The 27,002-nt window shown below is 44.1% G+C and overlaps 2 protein-coding genes across 4 annotated transcripts in view; one reads left to right on the forward strand and one right to left on the reverse strand.

Moving 5' to 3' along the window:
- NIPAL1 (NIPA like domain containing 1) overlaps positions 1 to 7,270 on the forward strand; it is a 67,952-nt gene extending 60,682 nt beyond the window's left edge. For both annotated transcript variants that reach the window (XM_083168019.1, XM_083168002.1), the window contains exon 6: positions 1,463 to 7,270. In XM_083168019.1, the coding sequence (XP_083024145.1) occupies positions 1,463 to 2,082 (620 nt within the window). In that variant the 3' untranslated portion in view covers positions 2,083 to 7,270. The remainder of the gene's footprint in view (positions 1 to 1,462) is intronic.
- An 11,499-nt stretch (positions 7,271 to 18,769) lies between these two features.
- TEC (tec protein tyrosine kinase) overlaps positions 18,770 to 27,002 on the reverse strand; it is a 139,895-nt gene continuing 131,662 nt past the window's right edge. For both annotated transcript variants that reach the window (XM_083168061.1, XM_083168062.1), the window contains exons 15-18: positions 24,434 to 24,498; positions 23,110 to 23,228; positions 21,356 to 21,513; positions 18,770 to 19,194 (exon numbers count right to left, since the gene is read on the reverse strand). In XM_083168061.1, coding sequence (XP_083024187.1) covers positions 19,123 to 19,194; positions 21,356 to 21,513; positions 23,110 to 23,228; positions 24,434 to 24,498 — 414 coding nt within the window. In that variant the 3' untranslated portion in view covers positions 18,770 to 19,122. The remainder of the gene's footprint in view (positions 19,195 to 21,355; positions 21,514 to 23,109; positions 23,229 to 24,433; positions 24,499 to 27,002) is intronic.

Here is a 27,002-nt window from a genome sequence, read left to right on the forward strand (position 1 = left end):
GCACCCAGAAGAGGATTTTAGTGCAGGGAGGAGGAGGAGGTCACAGGTCCGGGCTGCACAGCTCTGTGCTGCCCTGACACAGGTAAGGGGGGGTTGATGCGGGGCGGCAGGGGTCCGTGCGGGGCGGCGGTGGGTTTGCGTTAGAAGCCCATAGGCTTCTATGGGGCATCGCCAGATTTTTCTGGCGATTCTCCCCGCCGCGGTAACCCAGCGGGAGATGCTTAGAGCATCCCAAAATGCGGTAAAAACCCGATAACAGGGATTAAGTGGATGGAGATAAAGGGGGTTATTTTGGTTCACTCTTTCTGATAAATTCCTTCTTTGGACAAACCATGTGCACTGCAGGTTGGGCGGATGTTACTTGTGCAGAGAGAATTAGTTTTGGGTGGGGTTTTACTTCAAAGTGAGATCTATATTGCAGTGTAAAAATAAAGCAGTCAGTATTTTCCCTGCACAGAAATTAAATAACTCACCCAAATATAACTTTGTGCACGTTACATCTGCCCCCCTGCAGTGCACATGGTTTTGTCCATCTAAGAAGGATTTTGTCAGAAAGAGTGAACCAAAATAACCCCAAAAGTCTCAGCCAATCAGCTCCTAACTGCTGCATCACAGGCTGTTAAAAAATTACAGTTAGAGGCTGGTTGGAACTTATCTAAGTCCACTTTATCTGTTTCCAATCAGCCCATTTATCATTGATTGCATTTACAATGCGACCTGGGTGTGATATTAGTGCCCAAGATTACATTGCAGAATGCGATCAATGACGGCGACCTGTATCAATGAAAACCAACAGAGACAGACGCTCTGACAGGTGCTCCCTATGTGCTGTGACTGCTGCCAGGGAAAGCACAGTCCCGCTGACCGCACATCCACAGTGGCCACATTCGGGGAAGGTTCTAGTGGAACCCTGTGCCAGCCAGGTATGCGGTGTATAGCCCATAGACTACAATGGGCTATTGCCATCTTCAGATAGCAATAGCTGCAGGGGTCAATATTGAGAATACTAATTCTAGAAGAATTTAGAATTCTAAATGTGGCAGCATCGCATCCCTCATAGATTGCAGCAGGTATTGGAGATATCTGCTGGAAACTCTTCTACATACCTTCGGGGGATACTTGATATTTCCAACTAACACCACAAAATGGCTGATCTGGGGGAAAACAGACACAAATGTTGTTTGCTAAATGAGCCATCCAGAAAATTGGGCCAACACCCCCTTCCGTTTCTGCAATGCCACCCATCATTACACTCAAATGCCAGCAGCATATTAAACATGTTGTGGGATTTGGGTCACTGCCAGTGACATTGTAGCCCCGTATTTGCACATCTGCAGAACTAAAAAACATTAAACATTGTTCTCTGAACATCTCTGTTTTTATATTGTCTTCTAACTTTGTGTATGGTTCTATTCTTGTTTCTGTATTCAGATTTTTTATTTTGTACTTTCTTTACCAATAGGTTTCATTACGTTTGCTACACTGGCAGTTGTGATGTCCTTGATCCTTATTTTCGCGGTTGCACCAAAGATCGGTCAAACAAACATTCTAGTGTATATTGCCATTTGCTCTGTAATTGGTGCCTTCTCCGTGTCAAGTGTCAAAGGTCTGGGCATAGCCATCCATGAACTTATAGAGAGGAAGCCTGTTTACAAAGACCCTCTTTTCTACATCTTATTGGCCATTTTAATTATATCTGTCAGTACACAGATCAACTATCTCAACAAAGCCTTGGATGTCTTCAATACGTCCATAGTGACCCCTATATATTACGTCTTTTTTACCACTATGGTGGTGACTTGTTCTGTGATTTTGTTCAAGGAATGGAACAGCATGGATGTGAAGGACATGATTGGGACATTGAGTGGCTTCCTCACAATTATCATTGGCATTTTCCTTTTGCACGCTTTCAAGAACACCAACATCACCTGGACCCAGATCACATCCGGCATCCATAAAGAGAGAACGATGTCCTCAATTGGACAAGAAGACCAGCACAGTTTGCTTGGCAATGCGGAACATGCTGTGCTGTCATTTGAGGATGATCATTCTGTGTTAAGCAGAGCTAACCAACACCACTGAACAAAGTTTCAGAAGGCTTGCACGTTCCTGTATTGCTGCATGGGGTAATGTGCCATAATTCTCCAGACCTCAAGAAACCTGTATGTATGTTCTGCATCGAGACAGAAAAGTGACTTCTTTTAAATGAAGTATTCACATATTTTATATGAGAACGAATGTGGTTTCACAATAAGGTGGAAAAAGTTTCTCCAGTTTTAATTATTTTTACATTGGACTACTTTTTGTATTACGTTGGGACAGCTGACTTCATCAACTGTATTGTGTAAAAGATTCCATTTATATGAAGGTGATTACAATATTATATTGTTACAATATAAAGAAGCACTTATAAAAGAAAACAACTGGCCAAACGTCGAAGTAGATCAGACTTGGCGAATCTGAACTGAACACAAGCTTTTATTAACCTGTTATGAGATGTCAGCTTCTGAGGTGTAAGGTACTTATAGCTGTGGACGCAGCTGAGACAGCCGCCTAGCATCGGTTTTAGCTGCAGGCAAGTCATACACTGGGCTGTTGTAGCTGAATTATTACATGTGACAAAACCTACTGTACATAGTATTTGTAAAACTGAAAATTATTTTATTAATTGTACAATGTATGTATATTATACGTTAGGATTTCTTAACTTTTTTATATCCCGCTTTTCCCAAGCATAAAGCCATGCTCTGTGTCAGCTGCACTAATGTAGGGTACACACCAGGACGACCCGCTCACAATGCACATCGTGAGCGGGTCGTCAGTGTCTCGTCCGACCCGCTCACGGTGACGTGGGGGGGGGGCACGACCCGCTCACGATGTGCACCGTGAGCGGGTCCGATCCGATGGCGACCCGCACCCGGCTTTATGGTCGTCATTAGGATCTCGATAACGACCGACCCACGGGACCGCGCATCGGATCGGTATCGGTCCACACCAGGTCAGAAAAGGGCCCAATCAGCACACAATCTACATCCAATTGATCGGAATTGGATCTAGATTGTGGGGATCGGGCCCTAGTCGTCCTGGTGTGTACCCAGCATAACAAGTCATTTTACTGCAGATTGCACTACAATGATGTACAGTATCTCCACAGCATGTGGAAATATAAATGTTAGCGGTGTCTCCACTCAGGGACTAAAAAATCTAATCCAGTAATTGGCCAAGTTTTATATGTGGGTGTGAAATGGGGTTATTTGAATTCATTTAAATTGTCATAATGACATTTGATTTGTGCAGGTACACTGGAATTGTTAAATCCAACATTTGTACTCAACATGTCTGCTCCTTTTGGTCCTATGGAAGCCTTAAGGGGTCAATGCATGCTTTTAGGATTTTTCTCTATGAGGTACTGAAGGGATCAGTAGAGATCTAAGCAAATTCTATGTACTGTACATTTAGGAAATGGGCTGATGAGAGAACATGATGTAGGCAGTGCAGAGACAAGTGACACGACAGCCTTCCTTGTAGGCGTTTGGCAATGATACAGAGAATTACTGGCATCTAAAGACTGTGTTCTTGCACTGCAGGATTGTCATTTATTTATATTTTCTAAGCTAAATACGTAATTAGCCGCATAATAGGGATTGGAAACAAGCACCTATTGTCTAATACAGGAATGTCTGTAGAGGGTGTGGAACAGATTGCTGATCTTACAAAATGACAAGAATGTAGAACTTTCTAGTTATGCCCTTTCAGTTCTGAATAGGAGCCTAAATATCTGCTGTTCTTTCTCCCTCTGTGGCATACGCCATATACATAATCTAATATCTATGGCGATACCACCAGGTGACTTTTACGTAAGCCATATCGCTGGGCCAGCGGTCACATGACTGATAACTACAGCAAGGTGACCACAGACACCGCTAAATAAATGCTGTGCACATTTCATCATGCAAAATATGAAAACACATTTTAATTAGTATTGGGACGTGGTAGAACTTTGTGATGATACTTTATAAGGGATCTGTCCCAGTGATGCTGCAATTTCTCTCGTTATCAGCAAACAATCTACCTGGTTATGGTAAAAGTCATTGTTATTTAGTATTTCTTTGTATGGCTGCGTTCTCGCTACTATTACATTGTCTGATAAATGTAAGGCGAGAGAAGCCCTCATTCACCTATGGAATTGTCATATGCTACTGTTGGTTAGGAGAAGGCAATGAATACAAAATCAGTTACATTAGTAGGTATCTACTAGGGGTTGGCTCGCTATTTCCCAAATTCGGTCCAGGGGCTGATGCTTATGGGCGTAAATATGCATGTGCAGACCTGCACCAAGGCGTTCGCACAGACGGGGGTGGGAAGGGGGCGAATAGTGGGCTGTTGCATGGGAACGCCCAGCGTTTCCTGGACTTGCCCAGAAAAATGGTGGGCGTCCCAATGTGAAAACAGGCTCAGGGCGGGCAGCTGACGTCACATGACGCAAGCCCCATTCTCAGCCAAGTCCATGGCAAATAAAAGACAGTCCAGACTGACTTTTATTGGCGAACGGGTAATAAAATTATTCAATGACGACGACCATCGAATGATTTTTTTGCCCGTATGGCCGCATACAAATGGATATGTAAGCCATCACATCAATTCTCATGCAATTGAGGCCATTGGCTCGCCCGGCAGGTGACCTTTACCCTCTGGCTATGCAGCTAATTTACGCTGCATAGCGAGCTAACCTGAATCAGGCCGTATATCTGATCCACAGTTACATACTGCAAATTACTGTATATAGAAAAGATGTCAATTATTTTCCATTTTATACTCACTACACAAACGTATACCCTGGCCATCTACCACTAATTATCTACCTCTTAATACATCTGTGAGCAGACCGCTCTGTAAGGCCTTCCTTCATTGTACAACATCTACATTTGTAAATATATTAAAATAAATCATTGTTTTATTTTTAAGCGTGTGCGTGCGTGTGTGTGTGTGCGTGTGTACATTAATATAAAAATAGATTTAAGCTCTATTTTTATAAATCGCATAACATTTAAACTGTAACAAATGAATAATCTGTGTGTTGGTGATGACGCCATGTCCTGAGTTACTAACCATGTGATGAGCGTCATCTCCTGATTTATGTCTGTGAATAGGGTAAACAGAAATCAGGTCATTGAGTTAAGACCTATTACAACACTGCCACAACAGACTGGATTGCATGAACTGGCAATAGTTATGCTTTGACCTTTTACCTGTGCTATTTACAGAATAGACACACACCCGATATGCTGGCGTTCTGATTTGTTTTCCTGACTAGAATATAATTCTTGCTTGATTTGAAGTTATTCATTTCAAGTGGGTTTATTTATGAACAGTCGGGATATAAACCCATCACTTGGGAACTTTTCTTCCCGATTTTTAAAATGGCAATGTATATACTGCATACCTCACAACTTTTGTGAAGTCTAAAATGGGACACGCGTGAGCCCCTTAAAATTGGGCATAGTCTATGAAAATGGGAGTGGCTTTTCGGGTTGATGCGTTCTCAGGCCACGCCCCTGTTTTCCGCCCATCTGCAGTGCTGAATAGACGCTGTTCCTGTCAGGCTGGGGGGACTTCCAACTGCCCCCCCCCCCCCCCACTGGTGGCCCCGGGCAGGGGGTGGGACGGTCCCACAAAAGTTGGGGGGTATGATACCTTTCCAGTAAGACATGGCTAGTAGAAGCATTTTTAATTATCAGGCAGTAACACAACTGAAGTGACGGGTTTTGCAACACAACCCTTCATAATTTCACCCCCTGGTATCAATAGAAACTAGCTGAAGTCGCCCATGACAACCAAGCAGATTTTGGATATAGCCATACACATTATTCAATCCCCGCCGATGCTGATATTGGCAGCAGCTGGCAGCGGCAAGAGTATATACACTTGCTGATGATGGGCGCGAGGGGGCTGATGGCGAGGTGAGGGACAGACATGCTGCAGCATGACCGTTGTCAACGAGAACTCCTTCGTCCGATCATGTTTGGACGAGGGAAGGGGTCATTAACGAAATGTGAGAGTGCGCATCGTTATCAACCTGATTTGTACGTACTAGCCCTTTCCAAGCGATATGGTGAACAATATCACCTAGTGTGTATGGGGCTTTCTCATTTCTCCATTGCATTCTAGAAAAGGATAGACAGAATCTGATTGGTTCGCTATGGGCAATATCATCTCTTTTCATTTTCAAAACAGCACACAATAGTAATAACAGGGCAATCTTGTAATCTTAGCTCCCCAAGCAGTAGAGTTTCTATATTGGGTATATGTGCTGCCCCTGTGTGGGAGATTTGGCGCATGCGCAGAAGATAGCACCGAGTCTGCTGTTATCTGCATGGATGTCACTCCTGGGAGCCCACAACAGAAATCTGCACATTTCCTAAAACGCCTTTGCCCCTGTTTAAGTGAGATTTAGAACATTTCCATAATTCATTATTTATTTCACCTGTCCCCACAGGGATATGTCCTACACAGCGATAATGGCATACCCACCCAGACTGTTTCTGTAAAATGTCACCACTTTTTCAGGAAAAGAAGGACTTACTGTACTGTAGGGGTTTTTTCAAGCTGTCATTTGGAGATATATTGTGCCAATTCCCAAGTGAGGGGAGAGGGGAATGCGAATGTCCACAATGGACCAGTCACCCATGTTGTATTACATTACATAAGGTGAGTATCCCAATTCTAACCACAGCCTAACCGCAGCCTATGTTGTGACAGCATTCTATAATTGGCCATATTCTGAATGACGACAGTATGAATGTATGCCAGCAAACTGCTGTACAGCTGGGGGATTTATTTTCTTATCAGCTCCTTCCTTGTGTCTATATAGCAAATAGCAATGGTGTGTAACAAAGACCCTTTATCTTTATACATGATTAGTGATTACCTCTCTGATGTAATATGGTATTACATCCTAACACCACAGACTGTGTGACTTTGTAGAACCACCCCCTGATGCTTTAGGATCCTATAGCCAATTATATACAGTATCCAAACATTTCCAAACCTTGGATGAAGCTGAGATATTTTGGTTGTGGTTCTTTTGCACATTTATTTTGCAATTGTTGAATTTCTTGTAGTCAGTGAAAACCTGACTTTTTTGTATTTGAGGTATTTTACCGATGGAATTGGCAAACATCATTTTAGATATAAACTCACATGTAAGTAAGCCCTCTTGATGCAAATGCCTGCTACTTTGGCCCTTATCTGGTTCAATCGCAAAGGCAAATGTCTTTTCAAATGGACAAAACCATGTGCACTGCAGGTGGGGCAGATGTAACTTGTGCAGAGAGAATTAGATTTGGGTGGGGTTTTACTTCAAAATGATATCTATATTGCAGAGTAAAAATAAAGCAGTCAGTATTTTCCCTGCACAGAAACAAAATAACCAAATCTAAATCTCTCTGCACAAGTTACATCTGCCCCACCTGCAGTGCACATGGTTTTGTCCATTTGAGAAGGAATTTGCCTTTGCGAGTGAACCAGAATAAGGGCCTTTGTGTGTTTGTGCATGTGTGAGAAAAAGATGTAGTTTAATTATATGATTATTTAAACTGGGCTGCCCTCTAGTGGTACATTGTATGAACATGCATTTTTATCAGCACAGTAATATCTGTTATGGTATAGAAGATCAGCGATATCTGGATAATAATGCATTGACGACAATGACTTGGTTGACCACTAATGGTCGACTACGAATAGTCAAACGCCTAAAATAAACGGCAGCGTCTAGATCGACAGTAACAGAAAATAGACAAAAGGAAAAATTTGACAAGAATGTGGTTGACTGTGAAAAGGTAAACACAATTTAAACATTTTTGGTGTCTATGTCAACATAGGTCGACATGGACTCCGTATAAGTGTACCTTGTACCCTTGCATGACTCGCTGTAATCGCCATGCTTCCTCGCTGTGCCAGTACACTATTTTTGGTACTCTTTACTTAGAAGGGCGGCCATCTCGGGCATTGAATGCACTAAAAAATCAGGTGCAATGCGACCGACGAGATGCCCGAGATTTCCCATAGGGAACAATGTTAAATGTCTCAATTGACCCGATTTTCCTGTTCAATGCCTCAATTGACCCAATTTTTCCATAGGAAACAATGTTAAATGGGCCACAGAGGCCAAATAGGCACCCTAAAGTGAATAATGGCCACCCGAATTGTTAACGCCACCCCATGATCAACGTCAACCCGAAGCGTGGCGAGCGCAGCGGTACGCGTCCTACGACCTTTTCATACCCCCACTATCCACGTCGGCGTGGAGTTGAGAATAGAAAGTGTGGCGAGCGCAGCGAGCCACCGAGCCCAAAGCGTGGCGAGCCCCGCGAGGGGACGCGGATACCTTCACAGGTATCCGCGTCCCCTCGCGGGCTTCACAGCTGTCCGCGTACCCTCGCGGGGCTCGCTGCGCTCGCCACGCTTCGGGCTCGGTGGCTCGCTGCGCTCGCCACACTTTCTATTCTCAACTCCACGCCGACGTGGATAGTGGGGGTATGAAAAGGTCGTAGGACGCGTACCGCCGCCGCTCGCCACGCATCGGGTTGACGTTGATCGTGGGGTGGCGTTAACAATTCGGGTGGCCATTATACACTTCAGGGTGCCTATTTGGCCTCTGTGGCCCATTTAACATTGTTTCCTATGGAAAAATCGGGTCAATTGAGGCATTAAACAGGAAAATTGGGTCAATTGAGACATTTAACATTGTTCCCTATGGGAAATCGCGGGCATCTCGTCGGTTGATCGCACCCGATTTTTTAGTGCATTCAATGCCCGAGATTTTTTACTAACGATGCCCACGATCAAAATCGCGGGCGCCGTTCTAAGTAAAGAGTACCCTATTTTTTTTCTCCCTCTATGTCCGCTGGGATGGTAAAGTATAAACAAATCGTTTAAAAAATTTTTTTTTATGAAAAACTTGTCGACATTTGTGTTCCCATCATGACATGCCCCATACCCTTATAGTCCTGATTTAGGGCAGTATTCAATGAGAAAAATTTGCCGTGTTTTATGGCGAGTTTGTGCTTTTCTCGCGTTGGACCGAGAATTTTGGTCTCAAAAAGCGAACAACCCTATTCAACGTGCACTTCTCGCCGTGATTTTCGCCGTGTCTCTCCATGTAGCAATTCTCCATCTTTTCATGGAGAAGTGGAATGTGAACTTTTAAAATAAAAGGTTTTTGTTTTAATTTTGGTGTAAAAAAATCAGGAATTTTATTCTTTGAAGGGGCATGCTATTTTTATTCATGTGCTTATAGCACATGCATATATATATATGTAATAAAAAAAATATATATATATATACATATTTTTTTTTTTACACAGAGCAGCCAGCAGGGGGCCGGGAGCCGAGCCGCTCATTAGATATTCATATATTCACTGCACCTGATCATTACATATGCATGATCGGGAGCAGTAAATATACCCGGTCCCCTGCTGGCTCTGGGGGTTGGCAGCTTGTGCTGCCTGGGTCCCGGGGAGCCTCCTCCCCTCCACATACGTTCTGGGGCAGGCAGGGAGACTTCAATCTCCCTGCTTGCCACCGTCCCATGGCTCCCTGCAGGGGACGAGCGTCCACTGCAGGGGTTAAGATTCGCCGCGAGGGGCAACTCGCCCCTGCGACGTTGAATACTGGGAGAGCGAGTGGCAGCCAGCCCTCCGGAACACAGCGAGTGTGCAGCGAATCCTAAACAGGATTCGCTGCACACGGCAATATTTTACATTGAATACTGCCCTTAGTGAGTAATCCCTTTTTGTACCTGATGCAGTCTCATACTGTATTTATAGTTTGCCATTGAACATATATGGCGCTGTCTACAATGGAACTTGGTGTGTTCCAAAATAACTGTCGCTCAGGTGGACATTTAAAAGAAGATAATCCACACCCTCATATAGTGGAGTACAGTAAGTAGAGATAAGGGAGCACTGTAAATATTATGGAAGCACCTAAGCATATAAATGGCTTAGTGCCGGAACTTGCTGCTTAATAAGATGTCAGGAAACCTTCTAATGAACAGTATTGTTACAGAACATGTAGGCTGCTGGGAATATATGTGACACTCAGTAAGAAAAGCACTGCAATACTGTACTAGGTGCGCAAGAGAAGTCATCTTCATAAACCAGCAATAAAGACAAACATTTTAGCAAAAGTTGTAATAGCAGTGGTTGTCTGTCATGTAAATATATGTGTATTTTATACAAAGTAAATATTACTAAATGTAAAATATATACAGATGTAATATGTTTATATCTCAGGAATGAACACGGCAGTCTCGCCAAATATTCAGATTATTCCAAATATTTTGTTACGTTTCTGTAGTAATGCAATTTGTTTCGAGAGGCACATAGCTGCTTGTTAAGGTCCATACACACTGGGTGATTTTGCCCAGTGTGTATGGGGAAAATCGCTAGGCTAAAAATTTGCACAGTGCATACACACTGAGCGATTTTCACCCGTCTAAGCAACTTTCCCGGGCGTGGGCAACTTTCCATAGCAGGACGGTATGGAAAGCGGTCCACCCTGACGTTCATCTGCTGGTGATGATGTGGGAGTGCACATTAGCGCTCACAGCTCATCACTGCCCTGTACACATTGGACAGATTTCAGCTCAAAATCACCCAGTGTGTATGCTCCTTAAGACATGATGGCAGAGACATTACATTTTACAAATGAGAGCCTCCAGTCAGGAACACACTTTATACTATGATGTCAATTCAATTAGGGGCGAGGTGCTGTTGCAATGGCGTAGAAATGTCACCAAGGTCATCTCATTTTGCACCCTGGACTCGCAGAATTTAGTGCACATCCCTATGGGGCTGCAACCAATGCGTGAGTTGGGGCTGCTGTCAGTACCGTATATGCGCAAACCAACTCACCTCAAATTGAATCAACTCCTAGAAGTGTGTTTTCTTGTTTTCTTCTACTTACCAGAATCGCAATACCTCTCAGTGGTATTACGTAACTGTAATCTGAGTGTGAGCTTAAGTACACAGTAACAGAATCGGGGTGTATTGGTCAGATTCTACAAGATGTGTTCGTTAATTAGAGAAAATAAATAATTAACAAAGTGGCCTAATGTATATACTAGTTGAATAATATGACTTTTGTTTTCTTTCTATGTTTCTCAATGAACAGTGCTGTATTTATCTGTGTGCAATGTTGGACTGTGTGGATGACAAAAAAAATGACTTCAAGCAATCAAGAATATTGTTTAAACCATATGAAATGAGTTGTGTGATTTGTACATACTATTCATGTGGAGCCTGTAGAGCCAAAATAAATTATATTTTTGTAATGAGTGTCTTGTTTTACTTTACTTTCAGACTGAAGATTGTTCATTTTTTAAACCATGTGCATTTGTTCTTAGAAATTGGCCTAATTCAGAATGGATCACCAATTAGTGAATTTGCAAATCGAGTGATTATCAAATGCATGCATACAGTAATGTACACATTGTGCATGGGCATAGGGTAATAGCAACAGAAAATGGGTATGCAGTGTTGGATTTCCCACTGTGAGGCACATGCCTAGGGGCTGCACCTGCTAGGGGCGGCACACCAGCTTCCTTCTCTTCGTGATACTGGGAGAAGGGCAGCTGGAATGGGATCTAAAGGTGGTATGGGGGTCCAATTCTCACTAAAGGATGGGAGGAGCATTATATTCGAAACTATGGAGAGGATGGAGGATGTCTATGGAGCCACATCCAATCAGGCGCGGAGCTCCCCCAGAGCCCACACCTGATTGGCTGAGGGAGGACGTCACCGGGGAATCCCTTATACCTGTGGTAAGAACCCACTAGACCGAGAAATGTCCTACTGTAGTTGCGACTGACATTTGGGTTTAGACCAAGTGAGAACCGCTTCTACCTTACTAGGCTGAGGTTTACTGATAGAAACAGGGTTATGGGTATTGGGAATTCTGCACTGGTGTGTACTTAGATTACCTTGTAATGTCCCAATTGATTTATTAATCACAATGTCTGGTCAGTCACATGGGGGTGCAGCCAAAAGCAATAAGGCTAGATGCAAACAAAGGAAAGGGAAGATTGCCTTTTTCTTAGCGCACAAAAGAAGAAATCATATATATTGATTTATTGTCTTTATATTGTTAGATTTTAATAAAGACAATTAAATAATGTCCTCTGCCCACAATGTACCCCAAATACTTGGCTTCCACTATACCAGAGGTGGGCAAATGGCGGCCCGCGGGCCAGATACGGCCCGCGAGCCGCTAAGGTCCGGCCCGCCGCACTGCCCCAAGTCGCGCCGCCACTGCTGTCGTGCCGCCACTGCTGCCTGACTCCCCCCTGACACCAGTGCAGTGGTCCCGACTCCCGCCGATGCGAAGGCGCACACAGCACTACTGGGATGGATTCGGTGACGCGGCAGCTGCCTCCCCACCATTGGGTGGAGCGGCCGCCTCGTGACCGCGTCCCCTCCCACCCAGTTTCCGGGTCGGGTATGCGTAGTACCAGGCTACCAGCCCAGGTGCCTGCAAACTGTCCCCTCTATCTCAGGCACCAGAACGCTCCTCCCTCCCTCTATCTCAGGGCCTGAAAAAAAAAAAAAAAGTGTGTGTATAATAATTATATATATATACATACACACACACACACACACGTGTAACACTGTGTGTATGTATATATATATATATATATATATATATACACACACACACACACACACACATATATATATATACGTGTACATATAATATATATTTACACGTGTAACACATATATATACACAGTGTTACACGTGTGTGTATATATATTATATATACACATGTGACTGTTTTATTAAGTATAATTAAGTTCAAGTTATGATTGGTTCGGCCCTCCGACAAACTTCAGATTTTTCATACGGCCCCCGACAGAAATTAATTGCCCACCCCTGCACTCTACCAATGGCATATTTCTAAGGGTTGGCGGTAAACCCATAGAAACTTTAATACAGTCTCTACCTTTGGTAGGTGTGATTCCCAATCAGAGCAGAAAATAACAATGTCATCTAAATATGCAGCTGCATATTCCCTGTGGGGACGCAGCAACTTAATCACCATGTAAACCGAATGGCAGCATTTTGTATTGAAATAAGCCCTCTGGGGTAGAGAAGGCTGTTTTTGCCTTAGCAGCTTCTGTCAAAAGAATCTGCCAAGATCCTTTTGTCAAATGAAGAGTGGTAAGATACTGACTCTTGGCTACATTTTCTACCAACTCATCAACCCAGGGCATAGGGTATTAATCAAAGCGAGCAACTTGATTTAATTTACAGAAGTCATTGCAGAATCTCAAAGCACCCGATAACTTAGGTACTAAGACAATGGGATTATATCACTCACTGGTTGACTTTTTTTATGACCCCCAGGTGTATCATCTTTTTCGTCTCTTGCTTTACTGCTGCCCACTTTGCCTCGGGTATGCCATGTGCCTTTTTTTTAATGTCCACCCTGGGTGGAGTCACAACATCATCTGTGTCCTTCCTGGAACGGCAGAAAACACATCTTGGTGCAACCAAAGTCACCACTTCCTGTTTCTGACCGGGACTAAGTGTAATTTCAATGGGTACAGTATCTGGCATTCTGGAACCTTTTTTGTTACCAAAGAGGGCTGACTGGCACTTTCCTTCCAATGTTTTAACAGGTATATATGGTAGATATGTACCTTCCTTCTTCATCCCTACTATCAAACCCCGTAATTGACCTGTCCCACTGCCTTTATGATCTTAAAAATGCCCCGTCCGTTAAGCATACTGTACATCTTACTTTTTGTAGTGGGCACAAGCACTAGTAAACGCGCTGCCTCTGTGACATCATTGACTCCTCCCTCTCTTTCACCCCCCCACATTCGTGCTCTCTCACAGTCTTGCCGCTTTCACCTACGCAACATCTCACGCAACCAAAATTCTCATTCACTCTCTTGTCATCTCCCGCCTTGACTACTGCAACATCCTTCTCTCTGGGCTACCTCTCACCCGCCTCGCACCTCTCAATCCATTCCTAATGCTGCCGCTAGGCTCATCTTCCTCTCCCGCCACTCTACCTCCGCCTCCCCCCTCTGTCTATCTCTTCACTGGCTCCCCATTCCTTTCCGAGTTCTCTTTAAACTCCTCACCACCACCTACAAGGCTCTCTCCTCCTCCACCGCTCCTTACCTCACTTCACTGATCTCTATCCACACTCCCTCCCGTCCTCTTCGCTCCATCGCTGACCGCCGACTACCTCTCACCTAATCACCTCCTCCCACTCCCGTGTCCAAGACTTCTCTCGCGCTGCCCCCCTGCACTGGAACAACCTCCCGCCACCCATCAGGCTTTCTGATTCCCTTACCTCCTTCAAGCGCTCCCTCAAAACCCACTTTTTTCGACTAGCCTATCCCTCCTCCTAACCTCTTTTGATCCTCCTATCCTGCCTCCGTTCCCCTCCGTTCCTACTTATCCTGTTGTTTTTCGTTCGTCCACCCACCTATTTTTAGTATGTTAACTCTTATGAGTAGGGTCCTCCTGCCTCACGTACTCACCCTACCTCTTTACCTCACCTGTCCTCCTGTCCTGTTCTTCCCTTCCTCTACTTCATCTTCAGTCTCCTCGACAATTTTGACACCTACTTCTGAACTGATTCTGATTTTTTTTCTACCAGCTATACCCCTATTTATACTTTATTTTTCAACACGTTACCTTGTCATTTGTTTTTTGTTTGCTATGTACGGCGCTGCGGACACTTTGCGGCGCCTTAATAAATAAACGTACTACTACTACTACTACTAGTACCTTGTCTCCCGGTTTACACGAACGGTTGACTGCGGTGACGTCATAACTTTGTTTCTGACATTGCTGAGCCCTTTCCATGTTTTTGTTCAGGAGCAGTGCAAGCTGCCTTAGACAGTCATACAATTGGGACACAAACTGAATGGTGTTAAAATCCTGAAAAGGTTGTTGCCACCCTTCTTTTAAAACAGTAGATCCAGAATCCCTTAGGGCCGTCTCTTATAGAGGAGCGCAAAAAAAATAAACTCTGTATAAACCCAACATCGCCATGGATACTCAACACACTGACAGGAGGCACAACCTTGTCAACTCCACGGAGGAACCAGTATCCACCAGTGCCCAGATCTCCCGGCCTTCAAACTGTACAAGCATCCAGAACAGGGTGGACTTTGCTTGGGATACTCCTGCAGCCACCATGCTGACCATTGGCAAATCCACTTTTCCCGCACTGCAATTAATCAGCTCTCCCTGTTTTGGGCGGTCCCATTGCACATGACCAAGTTCACCATATTCAAAGTACACCATGGGAGGTGGAGCCTTTGGCTTAACCACTGGACCTGAGTTCTGGGCTTTGTTACTAGCAAGAATCATTATCTGCAAATAGTCTGTTAAAGATGCTGTGGCCCATTAAGGCTGGCTGCTTCTCACAACACAAGTGAAACCTTTTCTGGCTTCCAAGCCAACTACACAGTGTTTAACCAGAAAAAAAAAACTTGTGTTTGAACACAGGGAGCTGTCATACCTAAGGTTCTCTGCTGTATATAGTTTCCAGCTGTGATATGCCCTACGTTGGGTGCCAAATGTGACAAAGAATCACATACAACAATGGATCAAGATGAATTCACAACATACCAGGTACACAGATCAGGCAAGTATAGTTACAGCAAGCAACTTACAGGTGATCACAGCATATTTCAAACTCTTCAAAATGCTCCATTGGTCCCTACCAGAGCCCACACTCTGGCCTATCCCTTGGGTAGCTAATCCACCATCAAGCGCAATGACCTCCTGCCCTGGAAACAGTTTTATACTGTGGTGGCATCCTGAGGAAGGCCGCTATGTACTGTACGCAATCGAAACATTGACATGTGACCTGTGAGTTTAATACGGCCCTGCAGAGGGGCTTTATTCAATTCTGCAGAAAATGCTGACTGTGCATATATCTGTAAATGGATGGTGTCAAAATCCCGGCAGTCGGAATCCCAGCGGTTGAAATACCGACGCCGGAATCCCAACCGCTGAAATCCCACCAATTTCTCCCTCTATGGGTGTCGTGGGCACCCATAGAGGGAGAAATTGGCGGGATTTCGCAATTGCGTACACATTCACAGCCTATATGCAAAAGGAGAAACATTGTGGTTAAGAATTGGCCTAGGACTACACAGACTGGACATCAGTAGCGACACAGGCATCAGGTTTTTGAATGTACGAACTCACAGCTCACGGTATATACTGTACACACCCCAAAAACAGCCATGACAGGGCCAGAGTCCTCCAACCGCACTCCGTTAACGCCTCCATGGTCACTTTCTGTCAGCCACTTCTCCATGGAATCATAATTGCGGGATCACAGCACCACCATCACGCATGCGTTCTGCGATCAGACACGTGTATTCTGCTGATAATAGCGTCGTTATGTAATCATCAGTCATTGTGTACAAAAATAAATTACACCAATGGATGCTTAACCTTGATTAACCCCTTGAGTGAGAGATGTGCAAAATATCCGCAAAAACTGCCGTCCCTCACATTTGTTATATAAATTAAAATAAAAAATGTTGTGTATTAAAGATTATATTTCCTGTTTAAGTTTACATTACCGGTCATTATGATGAAGAAAAATGTTTGCTTGCCAATTTTCACACCTATTTTGACAAATGTGCTTGGCACTTAAAGGGTTAACAGATGCTATTATGAACATTTCCTGGATACCTGTCCTGTAGGCCAGTGGTTCCCAACCCTGGTCCTCAAGTACCCCCAACAGTGCACGTTTTCCAGGTCACCCGGCAGGTGCACTCATTATTCAAGCACATTTGAAAAGATCCACAGGTGGAGCTAATTATCTCACCTGTGATTCTGTGAGGAGATCTGCAAAACATGCACTGTTGGGGGTTACTTGAGGACCAGGGTTGGGAACCACTGCTGTAGGCTATAACCACCATGGTATCACGAAAGGCTGGCTTCCACCTTGTACACAGAAATGGCGATCCAAAGTTTATCTCCTTGAGACCTCAAATATAGAATGAGGTGATGGAGAGGCTTCTAAATGAGGACTGGGCAAATACAGTATTATTGAGAATGTGTCTCTATCTCAATGTACATTAAGAGGTAAATTTAATAAAGCTTCTAAAAAAGATTAGAAGTGATTTTGCCCATATCTTCCAATCATATTCTGTCTAGCATTTCTCTATTGCGTCCTAGTAAATGATAGCCAGAATCTAATCGGAGCTTTAGAAAATGTACCTTTAAGTTTAAAGAAACTATTTATAAATAATCCTATAGAGAGATGCTGGAGAGGTAAGCCTTCACAAGGCACTTTTCTCAACATGGCACTAGGGGGTTATTCAGGTGAGATAGCACCTGTGCCTATCGTGTAGAGTACAGTGCTGAAGCGGGTCCTGTGGCATAGGATGCAGGCTGTCATCAGACTGTCCTTGATTGATAGTCTTCCGCCGCTTTGGGTCGGGGAGTTGGCAGCAACAGGCTCTGTTTGTGAAAAAATGGTGAAGATTCCTGACCTTTGCAATGGGTTCCTTGAGCGGCAATATGGGTGCCACGAGCTGCCCCATTATCAGTGCTATAACCCGATGCAAGTACCAGCTCTTGCCATCGCCACAACAAATTAACCTGACACATAGTGCCCAATGACTAGCTTCCTGCCACACAGAAGTGAGGTTTTGGTTCCACCAAGGCACCCTCAGAATCCCTTTCATTTCAATCTATCATTACCAAAATATGTGACACCCATTCCAAAGAATGCATAACCAGCATTTGCCGAATTACAATGCTATGGATCCTGCGTTCATCATACTTAAATATCAGCAACCGTCTCATATGATCCAGTGGCTCCCCTTCAGAGTTGGCCAAATAGAAGATCCTGTGCTCTATACCCTCTTCCATACTGTCCGCAAATGGGTGCCGGATGATGCTTCGACAGTCGGGACTCCAATGGTCAGTACACTGACATCGGAATCCCAACTACAAAATGCTGGACAGTCGGCATCCAGGCTGACAGGCGCTATTCTCCCATGGGGGTCCATGACACCATAGATGGAGAATAGAACCTGTGGCAAGCTCAGCGAGCCAGCAAGCCAACAGTGTAGGGAGCGCAGTTACACTCACCAGTACTGGCAGTAATGATTCCGATGTCGGTATACTGACCTTCGGAATCCCGACTGTCGTTCCAGCATACCACACGTCTAAGGGGGGGGGGGGGTATTCAATGTAGGGTCACAACTGTCGGGCTGGCCGGACAGCCGTGACCCTGTCCCGTTCTCGGTCAGCTTGACAGGGATTCAATGTCCCGCCTGCAGAACGGTGAAAAGGGGGCATGGCCGAGAGAAGCGCCTGGAAACCGGCGAGCTACAGCCGGGAGCTCGTCAATTCCCGCAATTCCCGGCCGTTCTTGGCAGAACGTGCTCAACTGCTTGTGAAGTCTGGCATGTTCTGCCGAGATCCCTGTTCAATGCTGTCGCGGAAGACAGAATTGAATAGGGTCCCGCTGCCATTTCCCCTGTCGGGAATGGAGACTGGGAGATTGAATACCTTCCCTAAAACTTTTGTAAATTACTTAAAACAAGTTTTGAACATAACAGGGAGACTCCGCCTCCGATCTATAGATTTCTATAAAATCACCTACTGTATAGAGCATTGTGGTTAGGAATTCTATGAAATACCTCTCATCCATTTTAAATTAAAAAGAAAGAATTGGAACCATATAAAAGAATTTCAAAGTGTATTTTATCACAAGAAGATGTATCTTATTTTTTAGTGCAAAACTCAAAAACAAACTTCTTTAATATAAATATATTTCTATATACATATAATATTTACAGCTGGTTACATCATGTGGCAAAATGATCTTACATCTAGAAAACTGACCAGGAAATACAATCCTGATATACCGCAGTCATTTGTGAGTTGGGTTATCCTCTAATCTGTAATACTCGTAGTGTGCCAAACAGTCTGACAAATGAAAAGAAAATCTGTAGGAATCACAGAAGTGAAACCTTTGTCTGAAGGTTTGGATGTCAGGCAAATAACATCCACCTTATCTATATAATAATTGTACAATATTATAATGTTCATTTGCAACTCTTCAGAAGTCTCCTTCCAGTACTTGTCCAATTGCCAGTAACAGGTCATAAAATCCAGGGCGCCCTTCTGGTTTCTAAAACATAAAAACAAAAAATATGACACACACACATATATATATATATATATATATATATACACTGTATATATATATATATATATATATATATATATATACACACATATATATATATATATATATATATATATATATATATACACACACATATATATATATATATATATATATATATATATATATATAAAAAAGGATATATAAATGATTTATTTATTAACAGTTTCTTATATAGCGCATACATATTCCGCAGCGCTTTACAGAGTATAGGTGAACACTCACATCCCTGCCCAAGTAGAGCTTACAATCTGAATTCCCTACCACATGTACATGCACACACAAAGACATTCTAGGGTTAACTTTTTTTTGAAGAAGCCAAATGACCTACCAGTATATTTTTGGCTTGTGGGAGGAAACCGGAGTACCCGGAGTAAACCCATGCAAACACGGGGAGAATATACAAACTCTGCACAGTTAGGGCCATGGTGGGAATTGAACCCATGATCTCAGTGCTGTGAGGCAGTAATGCTAACCATTACACCATCCATACTGCCCCATACGTAACATATACTTCCCAACTGTCCATACTGCCAAATTATATCATTGAGAGGTAAGAATACAATATATATTGGCATGGAATATTAACATTATTATGTTATTAAAGAACAACATAGATGTGTGTGTGTGTATATATATATATATATATATATATATATATATATAAAGTATATATTAGATAGGTAGATAGAGCTAACCATGGTTCACCCCGGTGGCCACTGGAGGGTGCCTCCTGGAGCTCGTTTCGGTAAACACACAGCCACTGTACAATGCAACCCCCTCCATATACTGCCCTTGTATACCCTGCACCCCCATCCGCTTTCATATTCTGCATCCCTCACCATATAATGCCCCTATAAACAAACTTCTCCCCCATACCACCTCATATACTGCTTCCGCCATTAACCTCATATTCTGCACCCCCACCTCTATACACTATGCAGCAACCCCAGGTTACTTACCATCCTGGCACTCAGCAACAAGTACTAGCAGTTACCAGAAAACTGATGCAGGAACCACCAAATGGCCACTCAGTGTGGATGCACCAGGGACAAGTGTGACCACTTACTGGTGGGGTAAAAGGTGAATTAGTCTGGCAGTAAAGGGTGAGACCCCGTGTGAACAGGAGGAGGAGGGGCGGTCATTGCTGGGGCTGTAGATGTGGGTGAGGAGGAGGCAGATAGCCGGCTCAGTCATTTTTTTTATATACTGTGGACTTTTGCACAGGGGGCTGTGCTCACCCCTCCCAAACCCTGCACAGGTCTTGCCCAGACCCCTCCAAGTAGCTCTCTCTTATATACTCACGTCTATGGTACACCAGCTGCACACACCCACACACACCATAGCTCAGCTCCCAGCAGCAGGAGTACCAGAAACCCAAGTGCTCCTGTGTGAGTAGTGCCTCCCCCCTAACACAAGGCTTAACAGCGCAAAATAGAACATAATAATGAATATCTCTCTGGAACAATTTCTCCGATTCCAGAAACACTGACCAACCACCAAAGTATGGCCATGAGATTTAGGGACAGATACACTAAGCCATGGAGAGTGATAAGGAGCAGAGAGATAAAGTTCCAGCCATTCAGCTCCTAAAGCCATGTACACACGGACTCAGCCCCGGCGACTTTGTGTGTATCAAGATATAGTTAAGCTGTCACAGAGACGGCCAACTACATCCTCCCAGCCCGGGAGCAGCGGCCAAATACACAGTGTAGCAAGAATATTCCTGCCTGCACTGACTATTTGGTCGGGCGATAGGGACTAGAAGGATGTAGTTAGATGTCTCTCTGATGGCCTAACTACATCGCTATTGGCCAGTGTGTACACAAGGGGTGATTAAGGCAAACCTTCTAAGCCATTCTGACAATGGCAAGTATTCAATGCGGCCGGCGAGGGGGTTAAACAGAATTTTAGCCCACAGCATTGAATACCTGCCAATGTAGTCAAAATCGCTTAGAAGTATCGCCCATGTGTGCACCCCTTTAGTGCAACTTTTCAAACACAGCCTGTAGCCTGTAACCTTCAAGGCTTAGTACATATCCCCCTAAGTATGTGCAGTGTATGTATCAGTGCCACTGGTGAGCATTGGGCACGGTTATCTTACCTCATGCCAGCAGGCCATCATTATAGTGTATATCTTGTGTGGAGCCAATCTTGGCCGATAGAGTCTCTCTCCTCTTGTCACCATATCCACCACTTCAACATTGGAATAGCTCTCGTAGGGCATCTTACCTTCTGTAAAAACCTCCCACATTAATACCCCTGGAAAAGAAAAGTAAAGCAAGTAAAATAATTTACAAAGAAGTCAAGTTGGAGATTACGAAACAGTCAATCAGACAGGCTCCATCCCACATAATACAAGTATATACCTGCAATAATTGTTTGCCAAAAGAACTTACCATGTGACTGTCAAGGGGTGGGCTACAAGGTCACTGTGGCCAGGAGAGTGCAGCTGCAGTCACATGACTAGCAATTTACTAGCCCGGTGGCTGACAGTGATGTTCTGCAATGTATATAGGGGTCAGCGATGTAGTGTAGGGTATAAAGGAGTCAGGGATGTAGTGCAGGGAATAGAGAAGTCAGGGATGTAGTGTAGGGTATAGAGGAGTCAGGGATGCCGTGTAGGGTATAGAGGAGTCAGGGATGTAGTGCAGGGTATAGAGGAGTCAGTGATGTAGTGGAGAGTATAGAGGAGTCAGGGATGTAGTGTAGGGTATAGAAGGGTCAGGGATGTAGTGTAGGGTATAGAGGAGTCAGGGATGTAGTGTAGGGTATAGAAGGGTCAGTGATGTAGTGTAGGGTATAGAGGAGTCAGGGATGTAGTTTAGGGTATAGAGGAGTCAGAGATGTAGTGTAGGGTATAGAAGGGTCAGTGATGTAGGGTAGGGCATAGAGGGGTCAGTGATGTAGTGTAGAGTATAGAGGGGTCAGTGATGTAGTGTAAAGTATAGAGGGGCCAGTGATGTAGTTTAGGGTATAGAGGGGTCAGTGATGTAATGTAGGTGATGTAGTGTAGGATATAGAAGGGTTCAGTGATGTAGTGTAGGGTATAGAGGGGTCAGTGATGTAATGTAGGCGATGTATTGTAGGGTATAGAGGGGTCAGGGATGTAGTGCAGGGTATAGAGGGGTCAGTGATGTAATGTAGGTGATGTAGTGTAGGGTATAGAGGGGTAAGGGATGTAGTGCAGGGTATAGAGGAGTCAGTGGTGTGGTGTAGTGTAGTGTATAGAGGGGTCAGTGATGTAATGTAGGGTATAGAGGAGTCAGAGATGTAGTGTAGGATATAGAGGAGTCAGGGATGTAGTGTAGGGTATAGAGGGGTCAGTGATGTAGTGTAGGGTATAGAGGAGTCAGGGATGTAGTGTAGGGTATAGAAGGGTCAGTGATGTAGTGTAGGGTATAGAAGGGTCAGTGATGTAGTGTAGGGTATAAAGAAATCAGCAATGTAGTGTAGAGTATAGAGGAGTCAGGGATGTAGTGTAGGGTATAGATGGGTCAGCAATGTAGTGTAGAGTATAGAGGAATCAGGGATTTAGTGTAGGGTTTGACTGTACTGTAGTGTAGTGGTTTGACATTCTGTTACTTTGATTATGTAATTATAAAATTTAAAGTAGTCAGAAATAAAGATTAGCGCTTCAGCTCACACACAAAAACATATACATTTTTTATCTGTTATAATTGGTATAATTATATTATTTGTAGATCTTAGAGACACAAAAGGTGTCCATACACCAGTCCGACATCTAGGTTTTTGAAAACAGGCCAAATCGGACTTGTGTATGGGTGCCTTAAAACCTATTTACATTTTTTTCACTTTTTTCTTTTTAACATACTTTATTCACAATATATTTCTTACCAAAAGACCAGACATCAGATTTGCTGCTGAACTTGCTGTAGTTGAAAACCTCTGGTGGCGACCACTTTACTGGGAACTTGGCTCCACAGGAACTTGTGTACTGGTCATCAAGGACATACCTAGTTATATACAAAATATGTACCACTCAAAACAATTGCAAGTATCTGTTTATAAATTATATCACAATACATTTTTCTGAGATTTATCAATCTACTTATATAGAACAGAACATTACCTACTGGTTATATATATATATTCGCTAGTGAAAAGGAAATGTATCCAGGGCTGATGTACTGTAGATATCCTTATTTCTATCATCATAATCACTTTTTGTTATCTTCAAATCAGGTACTGAAACCTTGGATCAAAGTGCATCAAACTGGACAGTCAAAAGACCGTTTGCATTGGTTATAGCCCTGAAAGGGCCTGAATCAGAGTTGATCGCTGATTTGCGAATTAGCAGATCAAGTGATTATTGATTGACTTTGCATGAGTACAGATCGTAGCACTCATGATTGAGCCCAAAAAGCGACCGAATTAGCGTATAGATCGCAACCGCCTCACAATTTGACTGACAGGGAGCTGTTGTTTGGGGGTAGTAACAGGGCCGGCACTACCATTAGGCAGCTTTAGGCAGCTGCCTAGGGCGCCGGGATCTGGAGGGGCACCACCAAGTCTGCAAATCAAAAAATTAAGGATGTCTATGAGGATCCTTGTTGTACTTAATGCAGGGGGCGGCTGTGGAACTTCTAAGACCTCACCTCCATATGTTCCCTTGAGACATACTTCCCTACTCTGCTGCCTCCTTGTACTCTGTTGTGGGTGGCAAAGGGGAGGGTGCAGAGGGCCTCCAGGGAAAGCAGGGGACTTGCCATCCTTCCCGGGGGGGCTGGGAGGACCACAGTATTTTTTTTTTGGGGGGGGGGGGGGGGGAGTAGGTTGAAGTTTTGCCTAGGGTACTGAGAAACCTTACACCGGCCCTTGGTAGTAACATATTAGGTAGTTACGCCACTGGGTAGTAACCTGACGTTTTCTGGGAGTTTCTGAAAACAAAGCAGGTGTGCACAAGCATTTTAAGTGAGGGGCTGTGATGTCAGCCCCAATCAGCCTGTATGACACTGACTGGAAAAATCATTTAATGGTTCATGAACTGAGCATGGATTTGCTACTGGATAGAGAATAGCGACATATTTGGAATTCATTGGGAGACTGGGGGCTCGGAGTCATCTGCAACTTCGCAGGTGAGCGATTAGGTCTGAATTAGGCCTCAAATGTGATATTTTCATAGGTCTAAGTACAGTACAGTAATTTGCTGAACTCTTACCTTGTCATTCCAAAATCAGACACTTTCACTACTCCTCGATCACTTACTAAACAGTTTCTGGCAGCCTGTGAAGAGAACACAAAGCAAATGAAGGTTAAAGTGTAGTCGGAAGAACCTGTTAGATTGCAGCGCTCAGCGCCTGTCTCCGCATACACTGCTTAGTGTAAGACTTACAGTCTTCCCTTTCCCCCTTGCAGCCAACGTAGTTAAGCGTCACCCTGAGTGACAGGTCGCTTAAGCGAATAGCAGGGCAGAGACCCCTGACCCTGCTGGCAGCGTTACTCTTTCCTGTGAGGAAGTCCCCGCGTTAGAGTGTGCCTCAGATCGTGTGTGACTCCGTCCATGCTGTTTGTAGCTCCACGTGCACCGGAGCGCATAGGAGCAAGCCCCCGCTGTAAACCCGTTACCAGCGTGACCTTTTGCACAGGGAGATCAGTCATCATTGGCAGCAGCGAGACTGGGAGAGATACCGCAGCGTAAACCAGCAGACTGTCATTTACCCTGCACGCGCCAAAACGCTACAGCTAAGTAACAACCAGAGACTGTCGTTACCAAATGTACAAGTTGTATTACTGCTTGAAGTTAACACATGAAGTACTGTTGTAACCTACAAGCCTGCCACTTGAATAAACCCTTCAAACTGGTTATATCTTCTAAGTGTGAGGTCTAACAACCACACTGCACGTACTTATATACACTCTGCCAATAGGTTATGGGCCCAGCACGTCACGTGCGCGAAGATTAACCCCCTGAAGACAAAGTGCTAGCGCAGTACATAAAAGAACACAAAGGAATTATTTCTAAATTGCCATTTGTGGAAGAGTTAACGAGAATGCACAGTACAGGGCATAGCATGAACTTTCCAAAGCTCAAAGGCTCAGAGAATTACACTACATGGAAGTTCGCTATGGAAATGCAGCTTAAGAGGGAGAAGCTATGGAAAGTCACAATAGCCCCAGGAGAAAGTCCAAACCCAGAAGAGGTAGACAAGGCCATTGGCACAATAGGCCTGGCTGTGGAGCAGCATGTTTACTCTACTATCTGTGGGAAGGAGTCCGCTAAGGACATGTGGACAACTCTACAAGGTGCTTATGAAAATAAAGGCTTAATGAGAAGGATAAGTCTGAGACGCACACTGTATGGAACAAAATTGAATGCATGCAAGGACATGAACGATTATATTGATAAAATACTATCGATAGCTCAGCAATTGGCGTGTGTAGGAGCAAAAGTGGATGAGGAAGAAGTAGCAATGGTAATGCTGCAGAATTTGACAGAGGAATTTGACTTTCTGGTTGTCGCACTAGAGTCAAATGAGACCAAGCTTACAACTGAAGTTGTGAGAGCCAAACTACTACAGTTCCAAGAGAGAATCCACAAGGATGCCATAGCTGAAGGTTCTGCCTTAGTAGCAAAGGGTGCGAAACCCAAGAAATGCACATTCAAATGTTATGTGTGCCACAAAGTAGGGCACAAGGCTTCAGAATGCAGGCTGAAGAACACTAGTGACATGCACAAGCGGCATGATAAGAAGAACGAGTCAGCACTGAATGTAACAGACAAGCCAAGGAGGGATCTCTGGTACATGGACTCGGGAGCTTCTAGACACTTCAGCTGCAACAAGGAGTGGTTCAATTCTTTAACACAGTGTAACCCCACAACAGTTACCGGGATTGGTGAAAAGATCCTTACTGCTTCAAGTGTTGGGACAATCACAGTGAGACTAAGAATTGAGGGACAGACAGTAGTCACAGATATCCAAGACGTCCTGTATGTACCAGAATTGGGAAGTAACCTCATCGCTATCAGCGTACTCGAGGCAAAAGGCTACAGAGTCCAGTTTGCAAAGGGCAAGTGCATGGTGCATAATGAAAGAGGGACTGTAATTGCTTCAGCAACCCGATGCAACCAACTATACGTCCTAGACACAGATGAATGTGTAGCTTTGGCAGCCTCTGCTGAAAATGAGTCCATGGAGCTCTGGCACAGACGTTTGGGACACTTAGGATATGATAATGTCCAGAAATTAGCTGATGGGATGGCAACAGGAATCACAGTGAAAGACACCGGAAGACCTGTGTGCGAGAGTTGCATAAAAGGCAAGCAGACCCGCAACCCATTTCCCAAGTCAGCAGGCAGAGCAGAAACACAACTAGCTCTGGTACACACAGATGTGTGCGGACCAATGGAAGAGGAGTCAACCAGTGGTTACAAATACTTCATGACTCTCATCGATGACGCCACAAGAATGACACACGTATACTTCATAAAGAAGAAAAGTGAGGTGGTCAAGAAAATTGTGGAGTACAAGAACCTAGTGGAAACTCAGACGGGCCTAAAACTAAAGGTCCTAAGATCCGACAATGGGGGAGAGTACGAAAATGAAGTACTAACCGACTTCCTAAAAAGGCATGGCATAAAGCATCAGCTGACGATGGCCTACACGCCTGAACAGAATGGCGTAAGTGAAAGGGCGAACAGAACAATCGTTGAAAGAGCACGAGCGATGGTGAACGATGCTGGCCTGGAGAAGAGTTTTTGGGCAGAAGCTGTATCTACTGCAGTATAC

The sequence above is a fragment of the Crinia signifera genome, chromosome 1, assembly GCF_055691185.1.
Source record: "Crinia signifera chromosome 1, ASM5569118v1, whole genome shotgun sequence".
NCBI lineage: Eukaryota > Metazoa > Chordata > Amphibia > Anura > Myobatrachidae > Crinia > Crinia signifera.